At 41.0% G+C, this 22,136-nt stretch overlaps 2 protein-coding genes across 2 annotated transcripts; one reads left to right on the top strand and one right to left on the bottom strand.

Annotated features, from left to right (window-relative positions):
- Positions 1-7,120: 7,120 nt before the first annotated feature.
- On the bottom strand, positions 7,121-11,094 carry LOC125547166 (DNA (cytosine-5)-methyltransferase DRM2-like). Its single transcript, XM_048711157.1, is given in 8 exon segments — positions 7,121-8,299; positions 8,391-8,479; positions 8,568-8,664; positions 10,389-10,522; positions 10,566-10,628; positions 10,715-10,823; positions 10,918-11,034; positions 11,080-11,094. Coding segments are annotated over 8 exon segments (1,803 nt in total).
- Positions 11,095-17,516: 6,422 nt separating this feature from the next.
- On the top strand, positions 17,517-20,754 carry LOC125545915 (succinate dehydrogenase subunit 4, mitochondrial-like). The gene is made up of 3 exons (XM_048709971.1): positions 17,517-17,785; positions 19,854-19,949; positions 20,065-20,754. Exons 1-3 carry the CDS (start codon positions 17,591-17,593, stop codon positions 20,455-20,457), a joined length of 684 nt encoding a protein of 227 aa, XP_048565928.1. The 5' UTR covers positions 17,517-17,590; the 3' UTR covers positions 20,458-20,754.
- Positions 20,755-22,136: the final 1,382 nt, after the last annotated feature.

Genomic DNA, 22,136 nt, shown 5'->3' with positions numbered 1-22,136 from the left:
ACAACAAACACATGTGAGCGATATCATAGAACAGCTAAACTCAAGAATGGGGGATACCATTGCTAGGTCTAAAGAAAAATAGATAAAACTAATGCTACATCTGTTTATAAAAGGTGAGACTCTAGAAAGCATGTAGTCAAACTTGTGTAACAGTGACTACCGATTATAAACACTAGTACAAAAAATGCTACTGGTGACGTGCCAAAACCACGTTGGTGGCGTGCAACCCCCACACCACCAATGTTGTGCCACTAATAAATGTTAATGGTGGCATGATACCACCTCTTGTGATTACACACAGCAGTGGCGTGGTATCTGTTCGACATGTCACTAATTGGTTGACATGCAACTGAACTACACTACCACGACAGATGTGGTAGCGTATTCTGCTGACATGGCAAAGAATATGATTATCAATGTAGGTGTTTGCACGTCATAATTATATGTCAATATAGAAACAATAAATTTAAGAACCATAATAAGTAAGACAATTAGGAAACAAGTTTGGAATAACGTTAATTAACACACAACGACAATTGTTATAACAAAGTAGTGAAGATGATAGATAGCCATGCAAGTTTGGAACAACGTTAACACATAATGAAAAATAAATGAGTACTCAAGACCCCGTCATTTTCACTCTCCTATTCATAGCATAAGCATCATTTTGGTATTATTGCAATGCGATACAATCATGGCAAACGTTAGCATGGCAGATCTATTACTTTAAGCGATCGGATAACTCTTCCGAATTTGCCGCGCCGCCGTTGAACCTCCCATGGGCGTGAATGGCATGCTGGTTGATGATGATCACAATCTTATATGTTGGATGCATATGAACTCATCGCTGCGATCTCCTTCTGAGACTTTGATCCATTGTCTTCCCCCACGTGAAGACGTTAGATTGCTTTGAAAACATGTCTCCCTCCCATACATATGCATACATGTGGTGCATGACATATTAGCCGTTCGTCTGACTGTTTTTCGGTTGATGCATGCAGCTGAAGTTGGCTTTGTCACTGAAGTATACGATGCTATTTTTGTCCAACTATTGACAATACTTTTTGATGATCCATCCCTTGAAATGATATCCGAAGAAAGCTCCATCGATTAGCTTCTTGCAATATTGTAGAAATGATTAGACACAATCTAAATTGGTGACACCCTACTTTCAATCTACGCCATATTTGGTATGCCACCACTAATAGGTTACTGGTGTTGTGCTTGCACGTTCACATGACACCAACATGTGAGACCAAGTTTCCTAACCAAGCATAAGTTAGTGGTGACATGTGACACACCACTGGTACTGTCACTAGTGGTGGCCTGTGGGACATGTGGCACGCCATTAGTAACTTATATGCCTATGTAAGTGCAGCCTCTCTATTATTTTTCCAACTTTCCTCTTCTCCCCGTTTACTTCTCCCAAGCTAGTTCATCTTAGTTTTTGGTCTTCCTCTCCTAGCTAGCAGTAATGGACCATTCAGAGCTTCGAAAATTGGCACGAACCCCACACACGAGCACATGTTGGCTAAGTGCACTGAAATATTGGGGCTCCGCCGCGTTGGCCGAGCTACCCTCTGACCTCTTGGCTCGGCCATGAGCTTGTCACCGTGGCCTATGCAACAAACCATGTCCGGCGAATAATCGCACTGCAGCAACACGTCCATTTGATTCCATGGCGAATCCTACACCACTGGCGGCGAAGCGGCCCAGAATCCAGCAAGGCGACCTATGTTGCTTTGCGGCTGCCAATTCCCTCTTGATAAGAGAGCCGAATATACACCATGGAATCCACAATGAGAGTTCTTCATATGTGTTGGCCATGCATTGGTATATGACGGAAAATCTACCTTTGTGTCATTAAATTGGCATGGATACAAACTCGCATTGCTCACATCATGATGTATACACATGTGCAGAAAGGAGTCTCTTGCCACACATGGATATGTGTTGATCTCGTAAAGAACTATGCGTAAGTGAGCTGCTCGAGTACTACCATGAACCTATGACGCAACAACTAAATGAGATGCAAGTCCATAACAACGAGATGCGAGACCGGATCAGAAAATTCAAGAAGGTACGATATGCACTTTTGGCTTGTGTTATGATTAGGCTCGTACTCCCACCTGGAACGGTGACAACATTTTTCTTGTGTGTTTCATTGTAGTGATGATGTAGTTTGTTTAGGCAATTAGCTAGATCGAGTAACAATTAGTATCTATTGTTTAGCCTTTAGGTTGGTATTATGTTTTCTTAGTAATATATATGTATTCGGGTCGACTTAAATATATAAAACATAAATAAAAAATATTAAAAATAATCTTAATAATACCTAAGCTAAAAATAAACCTGAAATCTATATAAACTAAATAAAATATAAATTAAACATTAACCTAAATAAGAAATAGACTAAATAAAATATTGCTTAAAAAGTAACCTAAGTAAACCTGAAATTACAGTAAATAAAGTTGGCTGCAAAATAATAATAATAATAATATATAAAATTTAAAAAGAAATATACTGCACAATAGTAATACACTAAATTTTTGTTTCCAAATTAATAGTGGTGGCGTGGGGCCCACCTACCCACGCCACAAGTAACGTCGGCTACTAGCCCAAAGCCGCGTTGTAATCCACACACGCACACACATGCACATGCACGCACACACACACCATTGTGGTATTTGTAAGATAATGGTGTAACTTTATAATAACAGAGAAATTATATAATAACTGAGAAATTGTATCCTCTGTAGAATTAGAATTATAATTAAACTTATTTTTGAATCAGATGTTCCTGTGTGACTTTTAAATGCTGGCACATTGATTTCATGCAATTAAATAAGCTTCATAATATAAAATATTTATTTGAACACTGAAATGCATATTTATAGATGACAAACAAAAAATATACATAATACAAAACAGACAATAATATAGCCACGCAAATGCGCGTGTTACCCCACTAGTTTCTTGTTATCCCACAAAAAAGCATAGCTGGAAAAAAAATCTAGACAATATCAAAGACCAATTTGCAATTCCGCCAAAAAGTGATACACTATCATCCAATGGAGCAAGATTAAAGGAAAATTATAAGCAAAAATGTTCATAAAAAGGATAGGTTTTGGTCTTATCAACTCCGTCAAGCTTGAACATTAGAAAAGAGTCTTCAATAGAGTTTTTCCTAATGTTCAAGAGTCTTCAATAGAGTTTTGAGTCCGCCCGCAAAAAATTAGAGTTTCGAGTCAATGGAATTTCTCTTGCGAAGTACGTGCATAAGATACAATCCTTGAACGAAAAAATTTCCTAATAATACCTCAACAATCCATAATTTCTAGGAAAATACTTTGAGTCAAAGAGGCTCCAAACTGACAAGACAACATGAAGGAGGGAGTGTAGCCACCAGTTCCTGCCCAACTGTTGTTCGACGTCCATCGGTCAGCTAGCTCAGTCCTTCCCGGTGAAGGACCTTGGGCCACTGGAGTACTTCTTGGGCATGCAGTGGCTTCCAATTCTGGGGGGTTGAGTCTTACTCAGAAGAAATATGCTACTAACCTTTGACGTACGCACATGGAAAATTGCAAGGAAGTGTCAACCCCCATGAATGTGCAACAGAAGTTATCACAGGACGTTGGCCAAGCTCTTAATGACGAGGATGCCTTTGTCTATCGCACTACTGGAGGTGGTTTACAATGCTTGACACTCACCAGATCCAACATTTCGTTTGCCGTCAACAAGGTTTGTCAGTTCTTGGCTCAACCCACCGAGGTCCATTGGGAAGCTGTGAAACGAATTCTCCGCTATGTCAAGAGGACAATATCCTTTGTACTCAGTATACGGAGATCAACATCTACACCTTTGAGTGTTTTCACACATGTGGATTGGGCTGGATGCGCTGATGATCGGCCCTTAACCGGTGGCTTTGCGGCCTTCTTTGGACCAACCTTAATTTCCTGGAGCGCATGGAAACAGCCAACCGTGTCACGCTCATCTACAGAGGCTGAGTACAAGGAATTCGCAAATGGGGGTGCCGAAGTTACTTGGGTATAGTCAATGAGTTGCACGTAACGCAGCCGCACCCTCGTGTACTATGGCGTGACAACCTTGGAGCTACCTATCTTACAATGAACCCGGTGTTTCATGCAAGGACAAAACATATCGAGGTCGAGTTCCACTTTGTCCAAGAGAAGGTAGCACTAGGAGCTCTAGAGGTTCGGCTCATAGCTTTAGTAGATCAGGTCGCAGATGTCTTCACCAAACTGTGCATGAAGCTGATGCTAGACTGATGTGGTCGCAATCTCAATCTTGAGGGGGTGTGTCAAATGTGACAAGTTAGTGCTGTCTAGCAATTAGAACTTAGTGCTAGAATGTAGAAGATCTAGAGACCTCTCTCTTGATTATCCACCTCCTAGTGACTTGTAACTGAACATGTACATGTACTATATAAACAGACCAATACAGTGGGGCAAATAACCTCTTCTATCTGGCGGCAATGGCGCGCTCATCGATCCCTCGCTGCCCTAGATGATGAGATTAGAATGGGATTACAATTAAGTGTGTGTCACCTCGGTTTGTAACATAATGGTGCTCTGTTTCCATGTGCGGCTGCATAGAAGACCAGTTATCAGTTCTTGTGTGCAATACGAATCTCAGACTCTTAGTGGACAAGTGGAAGGATAAGGACGAGGTAAGGTAAAGTGTGTGCTGGGGATAATAATAGTGTTGGGCTTGGCATAGCTGTCAAGCATCACACGTCATGCAAAGGGAGGAAGCGAGCAAATATGAACTCGTTATATTTTTTGTTGTTGATACTGTGAAAATTGTATCATTAGATGCCAATTTTTTTGTAATCTATATTTCATAATTCTCTAATAATATCCATATTTTTAAATAGCATGCTAAAGATCTTAGCAGGAGGCCTCTTCTAAATGCTATAGCGTGTTATATGATAAGTTGTCGAAAATATCATAGAAATCAATGAAGGCATGCAGTTTCGGTTCGTAGGTTTTAATTAAGTCTTATAGCATGTTAATGCATCACTCTGCCTGCTAGTATCCCTCACTTGTCACTGCTGCAGAACTGTACGTACCAGTCAGTTCATCCAAAAGCTCAACCTTAAGGCTATGCATTTATACTTAAACACTCCCCCTCACGCGTGGCTTTCTCAAACCTAAACATGGACCGAGTGGGCTGCAATTTTTATGATACCATGTAAAAGCTGCACGTATCAGTCAGTTCACTCAAAAGCTCAAGCTGATAGGGAAAGCTATGCTATGCATTTATACTTCAACTACTCCAAACATGTTTTCAACTGAATCTTGTAGCTTGAAATTTGTTTTGAGCTGTGACTCGCGGCTGGGAAGATTTCCAACTGATATTTACACATTCTTCTACAATTAATGGTAAAGACACTTTTAAATTGATTGATCATGCTACATTCTGAGATATCCCCTCTATTCTATTCATGTCACAACAGTATTAACATTATTGAAGCTATTCTTATCAGTTCAAACTCCATTCCCAAAATTGTTCTCCTTGTTATGACGATCTCCTTTTCATCACTCATCCAGCCATGTAAAGGCTTAGCAATTACTCCCTCCATCCGGAAAAACTTGTCCCTCAAATGGATGTATCTAACACTAGTTTGGTGCTAGATACATCCATTTGGAGGACAAGCTTGGGACAAGCTTTTTCGGACGGAGCGAGTAACATCTAAACTCTTTGTACTACAAAGAACTTAGTGCGTCCCGATTGCGTGAGACGATGGCCTGTTGCAGTGAGCCCGTGGCGCACTGATGCTTGGACCGTAGCGCGTCATGGTTCCCAGCAGAAGTAGCAGCAGCCCGGGATTTTGTTATTTTAGAGCAATGAGCTTATATCATAGAATCAGCATGGTCACAGTCATGTTAGATAAAAGAGGCCAGTCTTTCCGGGATCAGTTTGGGAAGCAACTTTTGCAGTAATAAGAGCTGCCAAATTTGCACTCTATTTACATGAATAGGAAAGAACCCAGAAATGGGACGCCCCTAGCTAATATCCTCATCCATTTGCTGGAGAATAGGCGTAATACTTGATCTATCCTTCGTTGAGTTCCAAGATGGCATGACTCATATTCAGACTCACGGGAAGGTCCAATGCACCATGGCGAGCCAGAGCTTCAGGGGTCAAAGTAACGAGGATCAGGAGGCTTCCAACGAATAGGAACAGTAATGCAGGTTTCAGTTCTATTTACTGTGGATCTGTGGTGATTTTGGAGGCAATCAAGGTATCTGTCACCGCCACTACACGATCTTTATTAACCTGATTTTTTTCTGAGTGATTCAAAATACAACTGAAAGAGAAAACAAATGTAGAACATAATAGTAAAAATAGGAAAGCCTGAATTTACTCGTCTTAAATCCTCCACTTCCTCTCTGGATGCAGTCTCCAAGAATGATAGCAACAACAGAAACTCAACTCTGTTAGTTAGCAAGATTATGTTCAGATGCAACGTCTAGCACATTACCACACCCCTCCGAGAGAGAGATAATATAGTCTGTGCCATGTTCTACCTCAAGATCCAAAATCTACAGAAACCAAGCCATGTAAGTTGTCCAAGTAGTGACTCTCACAATTCTATGGGCTTAATGGATCAGTACGGTCTAAGAACTAGAAATGATCTTTTCTTCGTTTCAGCTTAGGAAACTTGGTATGAAAAATGAAAAAACTACCTAGAAAAGGGACAGAGAGGACTATCTATGAATTTTTATCTAGGTCTTCTGCATTCCCGTATGAACAGTGTCTTTCTATTTGTGTGCATGTGCCAGCCACTCCTCCAGTTCTCTCCTGTGCAATATGTACAGTATCTACTATATCAAAATATTTACTAGAGGAAAGATGCGCTCAAAAATAGAAAATTAAATGTCCGGTTTGTCTACAGGTTGACTGCAGAAAAAGATATGATGTTGAAGTATATAGGGAAATTATATGAAGAAGCTAAACAAAAGAAGTCTCTTCATCTACACAAACCACCAAATTCTGGTCTTGAAAACAACATCAACTCAATGCTCATACACTGATAAGTTGCGGTTCCTAGATATAATTATTTAAGGATAAAATAGGTGCTATAATAATTAGGCTACATCCTCGCCATAGCTGACTTGACCGCGTTCAAGATTCTGAAGTAGTGGTAGAACAAAGCAGACTGCTCGCCCTCCAACCCATCACGGTTGTATCTGTTGCACCCGGCAAGATTGTTACATGGGCTGCCCCCAATTACCAAGTCGAAGCCGCCAAATCTACTAACAAATGATACAATTCTATCATCAGTCAGAGATTTTACATCATCAATCTCAATGAGCGTGCCTGTCTGAGTCTGATCCCACCAACCCCTAAAAATCCTCTTATTAGCTTTTCGTATCTCTACAGAAACCACCGCCTTCATGTGGATGCCCAGCCTGTGCAAAGCTACCTCTCCTCCTCCAATACCGGTGAATAGGGACAACACATTAACACCATTGGGAAACATGACCTTCAAAACTGACAAGTGGTAAGCAACTGTATCAACTTGAAATGTGTTGCCGAGAGACTTGTATCTCTCCGTGATGCCGAGTCCCCTTGTGTGATCCTTTGGGAAACCGAGTAGATATTCCATCTCTTCAGGCTCCAATGGAGCAACCTTGTTCTTTCCAATCCAGACAAGATTCCCTTTTCTACACTCATTCATGACATATTTTTGAACACTTCGAGCCGGTGGACTGTCCGAGCTTGCAAGAGCACGCCCGATCCGTTCTGTCAGCTTCGCACTTGCGACATTTGTTCGCAAGCAATTGAGCTGTGTTCTCAGGTCCCATGAAGGCCACCACTTCTTGTAATGAGGAAATGCCTCAAATATGGTCTTTGGAGGCATAGGAAGAAGAGGTGATCTATTCTCAATTGGCAGATTATGGATGTAGCCTCTTTTCCTTGCGGTTGCACACAAATGCTTAGAATCCACAAACTCAGGTTGAATGTCATAAAGAAATCTTGAAATGGTTGCCCATACGCCTTTGGGAGCTTGGGCTACATTTTCGTAGTAGAAAAAGGGTGGTCCAGTATCTTGTTTAGGAAGTATTCTGGTAACTGATGGTTGCAAATAACCTGGCAAATTAAACCCAACCATTGGATTTGGGAGAGGCATTGGTTCATCATGGCTACCATCCAAGGAGGGTTGATTTCCCTGTGCTCTACCTCCATACCGGTTCCTCTTTTTCTTGCTCTCTTCCATCAATCTTGCTTTCTTTCTCCCTCCAAATGAATCGAAGCACCGATCTGTGATCTGCCAAATTTACAGATATTGCAGTGTTGTTAAATCAAATTAGAAGAGTGTGAGTATTTTCATATACAAATGACAGCAAACCAATAGGTACCTGGTGGTCAGATAAGTTTCTGGAATGACTATCTTCTGTAATTCGTGATGCACTTATCGAATCAACTAATTCCCATAGATCAACATCACCTAGGAAATTTAAACAGAAATATATAGCATAAGATGCCTTTTCTTGAAAAAATGACAGTCAATGCAACCGTTTCAAAAAGAGCCATACCACATCTTGTAATAGCCATATTTGCTTCATCTTCAGAAAAGCCCATGTCTACTAATGATTTGATCTTCTCGTCCTTCTCTGACATCTCCCGTAGAAACTACACAAAAGTACAACAAAAACTAAGATTAGAAAAAACATGCTATATTTTACTGACTTCTTAATGCCAAATAAGTGACTGCTAATAGGGAAATACGATTACATGGTGACACATATAGGAACGGAGAAAAGGAGGGGGCCCTGCAACTAATGAGTGATCAAGAAATGAATAGCCCAGACTACCTAAGAAACAAGAAATAGAAAACTAACCGAGAACTAGATCAATGAAATAATTTAGGACTCAACTTCTTATTCTTTGATACTATTTGAGGATGACTTCACTACGAGAGTTACTATATGCATTAACAAATGCTTCCCAATTTATGCTTGAAACAACTACCTATATTACTAGTTGTGATGGACTGGAATAAAGTGAAGGTACATGTCTAACTTTGTTTTTTCATATAATGGCACTCTATGCAGGATGCATAATAGTGGTAAAACACATTCATCTGGTCTCTTCATGTTGCTTTCGTGATAGAAAGAAAAAAAACGGATGGATGATGAGGCAAATGCATGTGTACGTCTTCAGGAGGACATTGCGACATTTCCCATCCACCCTATTTCAGGTTCATCACCTGCTAGCAATAAAGAAATATCTTTTTTGCTGAGCAGGTGTATATGTGTAAAAGAAAATAAACACTCTCTACCGGTTTTTAGGCATTACATATATCTAGCCATGAATAAGAGTGAACAATAGGATATTCTCTTCGCAAAGTTTATTTGCATAACTAATAGGAAATTCAGCTATCACAACATAAATTAGTAACATCATATATGCATTTCCCACTCTTCTTGAGGCTATTTATGGAGGGAAAGTTTGATGCTACTAATGCGATATGTAATAAACGTTTCTGGTATTATGTTCATTTTGCGTAACTGAAAGTCAAAATAAGAATGTTGAACAATGTGGTTTAATTCTTTAAGACCATGTTCTTACTAACCTACATGCTAGTTTCCAAGCCTCCTTAGATTCAATGGAAATGTGGTGAGCTGGGTCACAGCACAAACTTTACTCCAACGCATGATAGAATTATTTAGGTCCAACTATATTCTTGCTTCTTTCTTTAGAACTCGGTCTTCAAGCTTAGCTTCTATCTCTCATGAACTCTTTTTAGCTAAGTCCTATTGTGTACTATATCATGGACTAGAAAATAAATCAAAGAGAATAAGTGATGCATAATTTGGGATTTCTGTTGGTTAAAGTTCTTGTAGTATGTGTATATCATCTCTTGGTTACAGGTTACAACACATGTAATAGTATTTGCTTGTAGCATCATAACTCCACAAATCATATGTCTTGTAACTAACATTCAAATGTATAGGAACTAATGAGAAAAGGAGTGGTGTCTAAAAGAAATAAATGTTCTAATTCATCAAAATGACAAACAAGCAACCCAATAATACATTTAGTTTCTACTCCTTTTAGGTTCGTTTGATTACTTTGTGGGAGACATATTGTCCTAATGGTATTCAAGCATACTTCCTATGATCAGTCTTACATGATAAAACTTAAACATGATAATAATTCTATGTAAAAAAATGGGTGCTCAAACTTCACAATGCAATTTATACACCAATGAAACGCTAGAAGCAAAACAAACAATGCTAAAACAGTACGTACAGGGGGTGCTCAAAGTATGCATGTTAAAGATTTCACATTTATTAGCATACATATGGTTAAAGAATTCTCAACTACTAAACTAGAGAAAAGGAATTATCGACCTCGTCACTAGAACCATTAGAGTCGGTCTCTGTATCACCAGTGTCGTCATCACCATCCGAATTCTCAAAATCAAGATCATCATCATCTTCAAGTGCCTGCATTTGACATCACCGATCCTAACATTTGATCCTTGCTACCATGAAGCAAGAGCATCATGTGATAAAGTTAGTAATAACGCACAAAGGAAAATACCTTATATGTGAGAAGTAGCTCGAGCAATGCATTTCCATCACTATGCCCTGAAAGCAAAATCAAAAGCCTTGGTTAGACACAAGGTGCAAACATAACAAGACAAATGGAATGAATCAGTGTTTTCTAGTATTACCAATCTCCTTGATGCCCTTCACAACCATCTTTTTTGGGAAACCCATTCTCACATATGCCTTGATTAAATAAATAGATGATGTTTCCTCATTGGCCCACCGATTAGAACCCTTTAGATAGTTGCATAAAAAAGATCACACTAATAATAGCAAGTCATGGCTAGTTCTTATAATTGGGTACACAATTATTTACTACCTCATGCACAAGTGTGGACGGGCCTGGAGCATCTATATTCCTCAAGGCCGGAGCCCATGATGGTTCAGCCTCACCATAAATTTTCCACTCAAACTTATCACTATCATCGCTATCGCTTGTCCATCCCTGTGAGATGAGTTAAGCACACCCCAATGAATAATTAAAGCATACCAAGAAAAAAGCCATTGAGGAGAAGAACAATAATTCTATATATCCTACACAATCACACCAACAAGATAACACAATTGACATCTCTAGTATGAAATTAGTAAAGAAAATCAATTTTAGTGTGTAGAACACTCCCAAAAGCTAGAAGGAAAGACCACCTTTTTTAGTGAACAAACTCCCATTGGCACTGTCACAACACGGCCATAATTAAGATAATGCCCAAAAAATATACATGAGTACAATTATAAGTTGTCTAATTGTAACGGGGATTCCTATTTAACTGAAGTATGCTAGCTTTCAGATTATAATAGTTCACTAGACAGTAGAATCAGTTATAGATAATGGGGCTATTTTATGGAAAGAGAGTGATCAGGTTGGTAAATCTAAAAAGCTGATCGGATTGACCAGCTTTGTCCATTATCAACTTGGTGATGATTGTATCGAATGGATTAGAAAGGGTAGTCTGAAGTCCAAATCAATAGCTCAAATGCACGAGGTGGAGTGCGAGAGAAGTAAGAGTTTTGGACCATATAGGTGGATCATTGTAACATAAATTAACAACATAGACTTATTGAAGAGTATCAACATGCTAATTGAATTGTTTGGTCACAGGAGTGCCAATGTCTCATCATGAACACCATACAAAAATTTAGAATCCATTATATGTTAAAAGTACATGACAAGTTAATTAACAAGAGAAAACAAAGCCATTCCCAAAGAAACCAAAACATCTGGTCATTAATCTAGTGGATCATCTTTCAATCAACAAAGCATAACTGTAAGATCAACGTAACTACACCTAAGTTCACTATGGGCCATATTATTTGACTCACTTACATAATTGGACATGACAATCGCAAACTTGTCCTCTTTCCTTTTTACATTTTCCCATGCAGAGCACTTACATATCAAGTGACATGTTTTTGTTCTTCGTAGTTCCACACTTTAGCGACTCGAAGATTAGCATAGGACATCCTACTACACATGCATGCTTGGCCCTCCATTGTATTTTCTATTGTGTGCGAGCAAAATGCGATGCTACCTAAAAATAACTATAACACACTTTCTCATATGTTACCACCCACACATGGTAATGTGATAACAAAGTCATTATGGTCAGCGTCATTGGTAAGATGTGTCTAAGATGATGAACATGCATGGCAACTAATTATGTGAAGTCTTGCTTTCTGGCCAATTCCACGAGCCATATGGAGGAAAGAATACAAGCAAAGCAATTAATGTCAGAAAGAGAGAGAAAAGTATACTATTTGGTGTTTGATTTGTCTTGGGTGCGTTCATGTCACTTGCTACATAGATGTGTTATCCTCGGTAGTGATGTAACTCATGCCATGTAGCCGTGTGCGGTACATGAGGATGCTATGGAACTCGGTTGTTCAGAATGAGTGGAGCTGAAAAGTCCTATCCTACCCGTACAATAATAGCCGAATGTTCTCTTGGCTCGACAAACATGTTTCTCTTGGTAATAACATAACTAATGCCGCATAGCTATTGGCGGCACATGAGTGTGCTTTGGAAACTAGCTGTCAAGAGCACGTACAAATGAAATGCCCCCTCTTGTCTAGCGTGCGGATTCTCGAGTGGTCTCTTGGCCAGGGTATTGGGACAAATAGGCATTTAGGATAGGATGATGTGATGTTTAGTGTTGAAAGCGAACTATTTCCCCCAACAACTCTGAGAGGGTAGCCCGAAGATGGTCAACCCTCGAGCAAGAAAGTTGAACCATTAGAAAGCTACAAATTTGATGCCAATCACACAATATATGTCAAATTGAGAAGGTGAGAGGGCACATAATATGTGGCATTCCACATGTCAAATCAAGCAAGTAAGAGCCGAAGCAACAATAGTGTGCCATGCTAGCTCTATCGAAGAATATGTTAAAGAAGAGGACGTCACAAGCGCAAGCAATCCTACCAACTCAGCATGCATTCCAGGACAATTGGTGGGAGCAAAGAGGCTATTATTCAACATTTTTAATGTCAACAAAGAAAAATAAAAAAAACATTACATCATGTTAATTATTATGATTTTTACTCAGTTCATCGGTATGTATTACTTTTAGTAGTATGTGTTAAAAAGAGAGATTAACTCTTAGAAATATTATAAATCATCCATAGAATTCGCAATTTACATGAAATCAAGCGAGTGAGAGGGAAACAAAAAGGCATTCTCGTAATTCCAAGTCCAGTACATGAGAGCCGAGGTGACTAGCAACATTGTCATGCTTACTCTAATTAAGCACATTTGACCAGGAAAGATGACAATAACTGCGGAAGACCATGACCCAAATCGACACGTACCCACCATGAATGTTGATTCCAAAAAAAAATCCCAATCCAATCTACATGGGACGACCATGCTTATAACCCTGCCATATGCCATCGGCACGTTAGTTGGCTGTACTTGAAAATGGCGTGTTTACACGACATTCCCTTCTTCAAGGCATTAATTACAGTTTGCCCGGACTTGATCTTTGGGGTGAAAACCCTGGATCTGACCTTCAATGATTGGATCTAACAATGTCGACATGAGGTGTAGTTCCCTTTCCAGAGGCACCACCGTCGAAGAACCTCTCTTCAGTTCCTATGGTGCCAGAGGCGGTAGTTGGTGTTGTTGCATGTTGATCCTTTGCTACCGTCACTTTGGCATGACTTTTTGGAGTCATGCTATTCTTTCATCTTTTTATATTTTTAATAATTTGTGTCCGTAGATCATCGATCTCTTGACTAGTTGTGTCTTTATATCATATTTTTTTACATGACTAGGCTAACATGACATGCTGACTAGATGGTCAACACGGCCAAACTCATCAGACTCATCGGAAACTAGCACCAGGCCAAGGGCAGGGGTTGGATCCTGAACGGTTTGAGAAGTTGGGGGTTGAATCTTAGTCGGTTTTACAGCTGGGGTTTAATCTTAGACAAACCAAATAGTTTAGGGATGAAAGTGGACTTCTCACTTTGGGAAAGCGACTGATCTTATTTGGTGTCATCCTGATGCATGCTCAACGTGAGAAAATGCGGACAAGGGCAAGTAATCTCCTTGGCATCGCTATGGAAAATAGATGAAAGAATCCCTTATTTTAGAGAAACATATTGAAGAGTTAACCAGACAGCCAACGCAACGCCAAGTCCGGTTGGAATCCCAATTCTTGATGCCCCAAACTCCATGCTGCCAAGAAATGACCCTCAAAGAAAGCATAATGCTTGAGGAGATCAAGCGTCGGTTGATGTCCGACGAAGACTGCCCATCGGGGTAGTGACCGACGATGACGTGGATCTGGCTAGGGTTCATAGCCAATATAATTGAAGAATTATGAGGGCAGTGTCAGGGATATGCTGAGGCGGCAGAGGGGTTCTTGGCCCGCAATCTTTACAACAACACAATGCAATGATGAAGGGGTCTCTGTTGAAGATACCACTAAAAACCCTATGAAAAACTGAATCGATCACAGACTTACAAGCCAACAATAACAAACAATGATGAGAGGCTCCTCCGCATCTGAATGGAGGTTGTAGGAGGGCTTCCTAATGATACTTCAGTGCCATAATAATTTCTATAGGAAAATCACTGGACAAGAGGAAGGAGAGAGAAGCATACCGCCATTCTTCGCGCAGATGCCCGCCGCTCGATCTCCCCCGCGCGCCAAAGGGAAGCCGCGATCTTCTATTTCCTTGCGCAGTTGAACTGAAGACAAGACGAGTTACACAACCTCTCAATGGACAAGTGGGGTTTAAGGGCCAAGCTGTAGGAAAGTATATAAGTGCAGTGTCAATAATTGTGCTAGCCTAGACATAACTGTCGAGCTCGACAGGTATGACAAGTCTTTGCATCCAAATTTCGATATAAATCAGTGCTTTTATAGTAGACCAAAATCGATATATTTGATATGGAATCCTTTTTAATATATAACAAAATTAAGAGCATAGTAGTTAATGTAAAATTACTACCATCCTAGTCTAATATTATTTCCATTCATAATATAGGTGAATCTCTGCTACTCTCGACTATCAAGGTTCCACCCTGGTCTCCACCACCAATGCCCCAACGCCTTCTCACCATTTTCGCCACTATGCGCTCCCCGGCGACAAACATAAAATGAAAAAAAAAAAGCCGGACCGAATCGGTCAAGCGTAGCGACCGGACGCGGTGCGAGTTAAGCAAGCGACGTAGCTAATGGGCCGACCCGTAGTCGTTCGCCTAGTACGGGCGAGACATGGGGCATTTCCTAAAGGCATCGGCGCAAACAGGCGCACCCTCCCTCCCCCATCCCTGGCAACCTCTATTGATCTTGCATGGGTTGGCCCATTTACCTTTTTTCTGTTAATTTTTCAAAAAAAAGGGTGTACGTGAGGGATTTGAATTTGAGATTTTTCTTTCAGGAAGAACCCAACTGATCACTATGACATTTGAATGCTTATGCCCACTTACTTGGTATTCTCCATTTATGCTTTCTTTAGTTCGTGGAAGTCACTGGCTTTCGGAAGCTTCCTATATGGTTTTTTTATGTGGCTTTTCCTAGAGCGATTTTATTTGGTTTTTTTCTTCCTTTTCTACTACTTTTCTTTTCTTCTTTCTATTTTCTTATCCTTTTCCTTTTTTATTTATTCATTTTATGTGCTTTTATTTTTAAATTTTTATTTTTCCAGAATGCACGAACTGGGGAATAGGGTTGATTTTTTTAAATCGATGATATTTTCTGAAAATTGAGAAACTTTTTAAAATTCAATTATCTTATTTTTCAAATTGAATGAACTTTTTAGCAAATACAATGAACTTTTTTTAGACTATTATTGAAATTTTTACAAATCAATGAATGTTTTCCAACTTTTTGAACTCTTTACGAAATTTATGAAAAAAAATAAAATTGATGAACCTTTTCCCCTTATTTTATGATTTGTTTTCCAAAATCAATGAACTTTTTCAAAATTCCTGGACTTTTTCCAAAATTGCCATGTTTTTTTCAAATTTTTTAATATTTTTTTTATTTTTGCGAATTTTCTTTCAAATCCGTGAATTTTTGAATCCACATTTTTAAATATTTTCCGTTCTTCTTCTTACATATTTTTCAAAAGTCAATGGTTTACTGGTGAACTGGTGAACCATCGACAAGTTAACCACCGCTCGATGAGCGACTGCGTCCCGAGCTACCAGGGAGCCTTTCGGGTGAGCGCCATGGAGCAGATCAGGCGCTAAATGCGTTGTATAGGAGCAAACACTAAAGGCGTCGTATAGGACCACCCAAGACATAGCCCTAGCGAGGTTTAAGTGGTTCGGTGAAAACCGGAAATCATTAATTAGGGGTGCATGTATTGCGTCACTTGTCGTAATCTAGGAGTTTACTTTTTTCATAGATTCGTTTATTGAAAATGTTTCATATCTTAAACTGTGCGATCAAATTGTGAACTATTTCCATCGTTGGATTTCTCGTGTTGACATCTTCGAAACTAGATCCCATGTTAATAGGTTTTGACGGATTTTTTCATGAAAAAAATAGAGAAAACCAAAACAAAAAACCGAGATGGAACCATGATTTTCCCCACTTTTTTTTCTATTTTCGGTAGGTGCATCTCATAGAAACAGATATGTGTTTCATGCAAAGCAAATATGTGCCTCTCGCAAAAAACCGTATTTTTTACCTTTCTGTGAGGCACAACTGTGCCTTTCCCCGAAGCAACTTTGTGCCTTCACACGAAGCAAATCTAAGCCTCTCACAGAAGAAGAAACACATCTTTTTTCTTTTTACGAGGCACAACTGTGCCTCTCGTAAAAGCAAATATGTGCCTCCAGGCGAAGTAAATGTGTCCCTCTAGCGAAAGAAAAAAACGTGCTTTCCCCTTTTCGAGGGGCACAACAATGCCTTTTGCGGAAGTAAACATGTGCCTCCATGAGAAACAAATTTATACCTCTTGCGAAATAAAAAAAAACATATTTTTTCTCTTTCTTCTCATGGATAGAAAGAACATTCTTTTTCTTGCAGGTGCTTATTTTTTTTCCTTTTTTGAGTGTGCCTCGCGCGAAAGCAAGCATGTGTCTTTAAGAGAAGCAAAATTGTTCTACTCATGAAAGAAAAAAAACACATGTTTTTTAATTAAAAAAATCCGAGAGACGCCCAGCATGCGGCAGCTGCGAGCACGGCTCACCAAAGTGATCCTTGGAGATTTTGAAGTCTTTTTTTTTCCTTTTGCCGGCCCAGTCAGGCTGCGCCCCTGTGCGCGGCGACGACATTTTGACGCAAAGCGCGTCCAATAGGAGCTCCCATTTTGAAGTCCTTTTTTTTCCCCTTTTTCCTTTTTCTTTAAAAGCTTTTTCAATATTCTATGGCAGGGGCTCCCCGGCAAAGGGGTCCTGGTTCGTCTATTCGGCCTTGGAAGTGTGGGCCGGTAATACTGGGCCAGGCCATTTCCGCTTGCGTGTACTCGCACTCGTCCTAAAAAAACCACCATCCTTCCTTCCCTTCCGAGAGAGAGAGACCGAGAGAACAGAGAGAGAAAGAATGGCGTCGCGATTGCTGACCAGATCCAAAGCCCTAGCGCTCGCCGCCGCCCGCGCCGACGCGGCCGCGCCGTCGCCGCTCGCCGCCGCCTGGGGCGCCCGCGCGCTCTCCGCCCTCCCCCGCGATCCGGCGGCCGCATCCCCCGCCTCGTCGCCGCGGCAGCCGGCGGTGGTCTCGCCGCTCGGCCTCTCCAAGGTCCGCCTCTCCCTCACCCCCCTCTCTCTGTCTGGTAGCTTACGTCGACTGGCCTGGCTGCTTGTTGCTCCGGTTCTGGGGCTGTAAGCCTGATGCGCCGCTCGTTCGTGCTCGATCTGATCGCTTTGTGCGATTGCCTGATTCCGTTCCGCGAGGGCCGGATTCCTGTGTTCTGCTAGGTCGTTGTGTTGTGCTTCGTGTATTTTTTAGGGTTTTGCTTGGGCTGCTAGCTTGTATAGGCCTGAGCAATGGAGCGATTTTGTATTTGGAATTCTAGTTATGCTTGTATGATCTGTAGCATCTCTAGTTGGGTCTATTGTGTCCTGGACAGAGATCGAAAATGAAGGAAGTATTTTGTACAGTAGTTAGTAATTTTGGCTGTGCGTTCCTGCCTCATCGAGCTTATGTTGCGGGTTAGGCTTGTGGTGTAAGGTGAACTCACCTCTTTGCCTTTGCGCTGGCTGATTGCATCTCCAGAGCCATCGAGTTTGAGAACGAAAACTGAACAAAACTCTGAATTGGGTTGATAAACAGCTGGTGAAATTGGCGTTCATTGTGGCGCAATAGTGACTGCACATGACATTGAGTTAGGGATGTAGTCATGTAGGCAGCGAAGCTTACAGTATTATCTTTAGTTTACATAAACTGAAAAGGGTATCCTTCCATACTATTGGTTTGGTTTGCGAATCTGCTTCACTTAAATTTCAGCCTGAGCTAGTAGTTGACTAAAGGAATGATCAGTACATTTGGAGATCTCATATCACTATGGCTAATGTGTTTCAACAAGGGGGATTCCTGCTAATAGTATATAACTGCTGATTATACGCAAACAGGATATTTCGTTGTTCGAGTTAATACTCTTGATTGGTGCCATCTGTTTTGCGGTTATTATATTTTTCTATTGCAGATGAAAAAGATAGAATCTATGATTACTTGGCACATATGTAGTCTTCTCTAGTTTCTTATGCACTCTGTACTGCCAGCATTGGATAGGACGTACTTGGTGTTATTAAATTCATTGATGTTGCTTTGCATAAGTTCCATATGCATTGGTCGATAGTAGTTCTTTCCTGTTTCGTGGAGAACTGAAGTATAAAGTAGGAACTCGAGCTTGTCATACTGTAGTACAGTTCTACTTTTGCTTTTCACAGGGAGAGTGGGATTCTACATGCATGGTTTGTGAGTCTGCTCTATCTATTTATATATGTATCTTACTGATGAATGACTAAAATACCAATAGTGCATTTGGTTTGCCTGATTGATCAGTGATCATTGATATCTAGCAGGTGCTGATTTCTGAATCGTCTCTATTTAGGTATCTATGTATCTCACTAATGAAAAGACCAAATACCAACAGTTCATTTGGTTTGCTTGACTGATCAGTGATCACTTCATTGGATGTACAATTTTTAAGAACTTTCTCTACTTGTTGTGAAATAATAGTTATATATATTGTTGGTATTCGTTGATGCTGCCAACATTGTATATTATTGTGAAATAATTTTAGTGGTGGTGCCAACATGAGATAGGATGCTCTAGTTGTGAAATTCATTGATGGTGCTTTACACATCCTTCATATGCATTCCGCAATAATAGCTGTTCTCCCTAGTGCATGGAGAACTGAAATCTAAAGGCGGAACTATAACTCGTCATCTTGCATCGAGAACAGGGACTTTGTAGTACAGTTCTGCTTCTGCTTGTCACACAGAGAGTAGGATTCTAGATGCATGGTTTGTGAGTCTGCTCTATGTAGTTATATCTATCTTACTGTTGAATGACTGAAAATACTAGTAGCGTGTTAGGTTTGGCAGGTGCTGGTTTATGAGTCGGCTCTATGTAGTTACCTATGTATTTCATTGACGAAAGGCCAAAATACCAATAGTGCATTTTGTTTGCTTGAGTGATCAGTGATCATTTCATTTCTCAGCATGCTGTACAATTTTTAAGAACTCTCTGTTTGTATGCATGTCTACTTCTATTATTACATTCTCTCCTTCAGTTTACGTGTCTATTGTACTCGTAATAATTCATTTTTTGTGGTGCCATTTGTCCTCCCTTATGCAAGCAGATTCTAGGATATGAGCAGGCATCTCGACTCGGTGGCACACGCGTATTGCCTCGCCGGTTTTCTACTGGAGCCTCCAATGGATCTTCTGATCAGCAGGTGCTGGTGTATTCCTGGTGCCAGTTTTATGTGACCTGTGTTTCATCAGTTTGTTTTCTCACTTACCAGCATTCATTGCTAGAAGCTTGCAATTGAAACTTTCCTATGCTTGTAGACCTCAAAGACAATTGCTGGGATGGTACAATCGGATGCACTGAAATCACAGGAGGGAGCCTCAGCGAAGGTCGCAGCATTCAGCCCCATTGAAGCAACCATTAGCAAACCTAGAAGCAGTCCATTGACACTCGAAAGCTTGAAAGTGAGGCGGACCGAGATGATGACAAAAGTCACGTTCTACATGATCCCGACTCTGCTCCTGGTGTCGAAGAACAGCATCAGCACTTCTCTCCTGATCGCGTCAGTGTACCATCAGGTCTACATGTTCCACAAGGAGATCCTCTTGGACTATGTCCACCACGACATCACCAGGAAGTGGGCCTTGATCTACTTCAAGCTGCTCTTGCTAGTCATGGCCAAGGACACGATGGTGTACTTTGATCTGTTCTAAGTGCCTCCATGGTAGTAGCTTCTCGAGAGATGCCACCAGGAACCCGCCCATCTGTACACTGGAATAATCGTCAAGGTGGACAAAATGCCCGACCGCTGGTTCTTCTTCTGTCTCGCATATCAAGTTGCTGCGTTTTTCTTTTTCCTCTTACTATGGCTGTGATTGATTAATGGACAAGTAATGTTCAGTTGCCCTAGTTTTGTAATAATGGTATATATCAACCCTTGACGTTCTGTCGTTTATTGCTCTTGTTCTGCAAAAATTTAGTAAATGCCATGTTTACCTGTTGCACTGCAATTGTTTCTCTGTTGTAGCAGTGTCCAGTCTGTTTGGAGCATGAAAGGACTCGTTGCCTTTGCAACTCTGCCATCAGCTGGTACCATACATCTAAATTTTCCAGGTCTCTGATTCCGTTACATGTGTGCGAGATGATTGACAGACACCTACTGACCAGCAGCTGATAGATAATAGTGGTGTCTGGTGAGATGCGATTCGCAGCATGTTTGCTCAGGTATCAATGGCATTGGTGGAACCATGAAACTTGATCGGATGCAGCATATGCAGTGGAGAATAAAGCCTGTTTCGAGAGAACACGAAGAAGCAGTGTGTTTCTTGGTTTTATGTTTTTTTTTCTTTTACTAGAAAACTTGCCACCGCCAGACTTGTATATGTACTTGTGCATGGTCCTCAGCTGTGAGCAACGTCACATTCTGCTTCCCTACTTTCTACATCTTAATATCATCCTTGCTACAAATCATTATCGGAAAACAAAATCCTTACTACTCCCTTTAGTGATTTATAAACGATTTTATATTTCTTTACAGAGGGAGTACATGTGTAAATAAACTCAAGCTGACAGTCTCCAGCTAGGTGCATAATGTAGATTATATAGTCTCCAACTCTCCATGGTAAGAGTTGTGTCCCTTTCAATTTAGGAGGTCCGCTGATCAATCAATTATTCACATAACTTTAGTATAGTTACCATCCGCAGTTCACAATATGTCTGGGTTCTTACAAAATAATTGAGCACACTCCTTTTTCTCTGAAGTTCTGAACCTTTGAACGTGAATTATGTGCTCCACGCAACAACAAAAAAAAGAATTATGTGCATGTTTTGTGTTAGTGAAATATTTGTTTTTTCCTTACAAGAAATCTTTTGTAGGGTTTGGAAGCTGCAGACGAGGCCATCTCAAATCCGTTTCTACCACCTGAAAGATATACCATACTACTGTTGCATCCCCTCCGCCGCCACCAGGCACAAGCACACCTCCAGGAAGAGCTCCCAGCCGGCGGCCATGGCTGAGGAGGCAGCTGCCGGAAGAGCGACGCCTTTCATCCCAGATGAGATCATCATCGGGAGATCCTCGTCCACCTGGACGCGAGAACCCTCTTCCGCTGCCGCGCCGTCCGCCGGACCTGGCGCCACGCCACCTCCACCCGCCACTTCCTCATGGCGCACCATGCCCGCCAGCCCACCCTCCCCATTTTCCCCGGCGACGGCCTCGGCATCCAGTACCGTAACATTCTCGCCTTCGACCACCGGGCCATCGCCGACGCCCAGCTCCACACCGTCGCCCAGTTTGACAAGGGCTTCCATCTGGAGGCCTCCTGCGACGGCCTGCTCGTCCTCTCCAAATTTTTGACGGGAATAGCAGGAGCTCTGCTTTTGCATTATAGTG

The sequence above is a fragment of the Triticum urartu genome, chromosome 3 (assembly GCF_003073215.2).
Source record: "Triticum urartu cultivar G1812 chromosome 3, Tu2.1, whole genome shotgun sequence".
In the NCBI taxonomy this organism is placed as follows: Eukaryota; Viridiplantae; Streptophyta; class Magnoliopsida; order Poales; family Poaceae; genus Triticum; species Triticum urartu.
The sequence above is the reverse complement of the archived record's forward strand: the minus strand, read 5'-3'. Positions and strand labels throughout refer to the sequence as shown.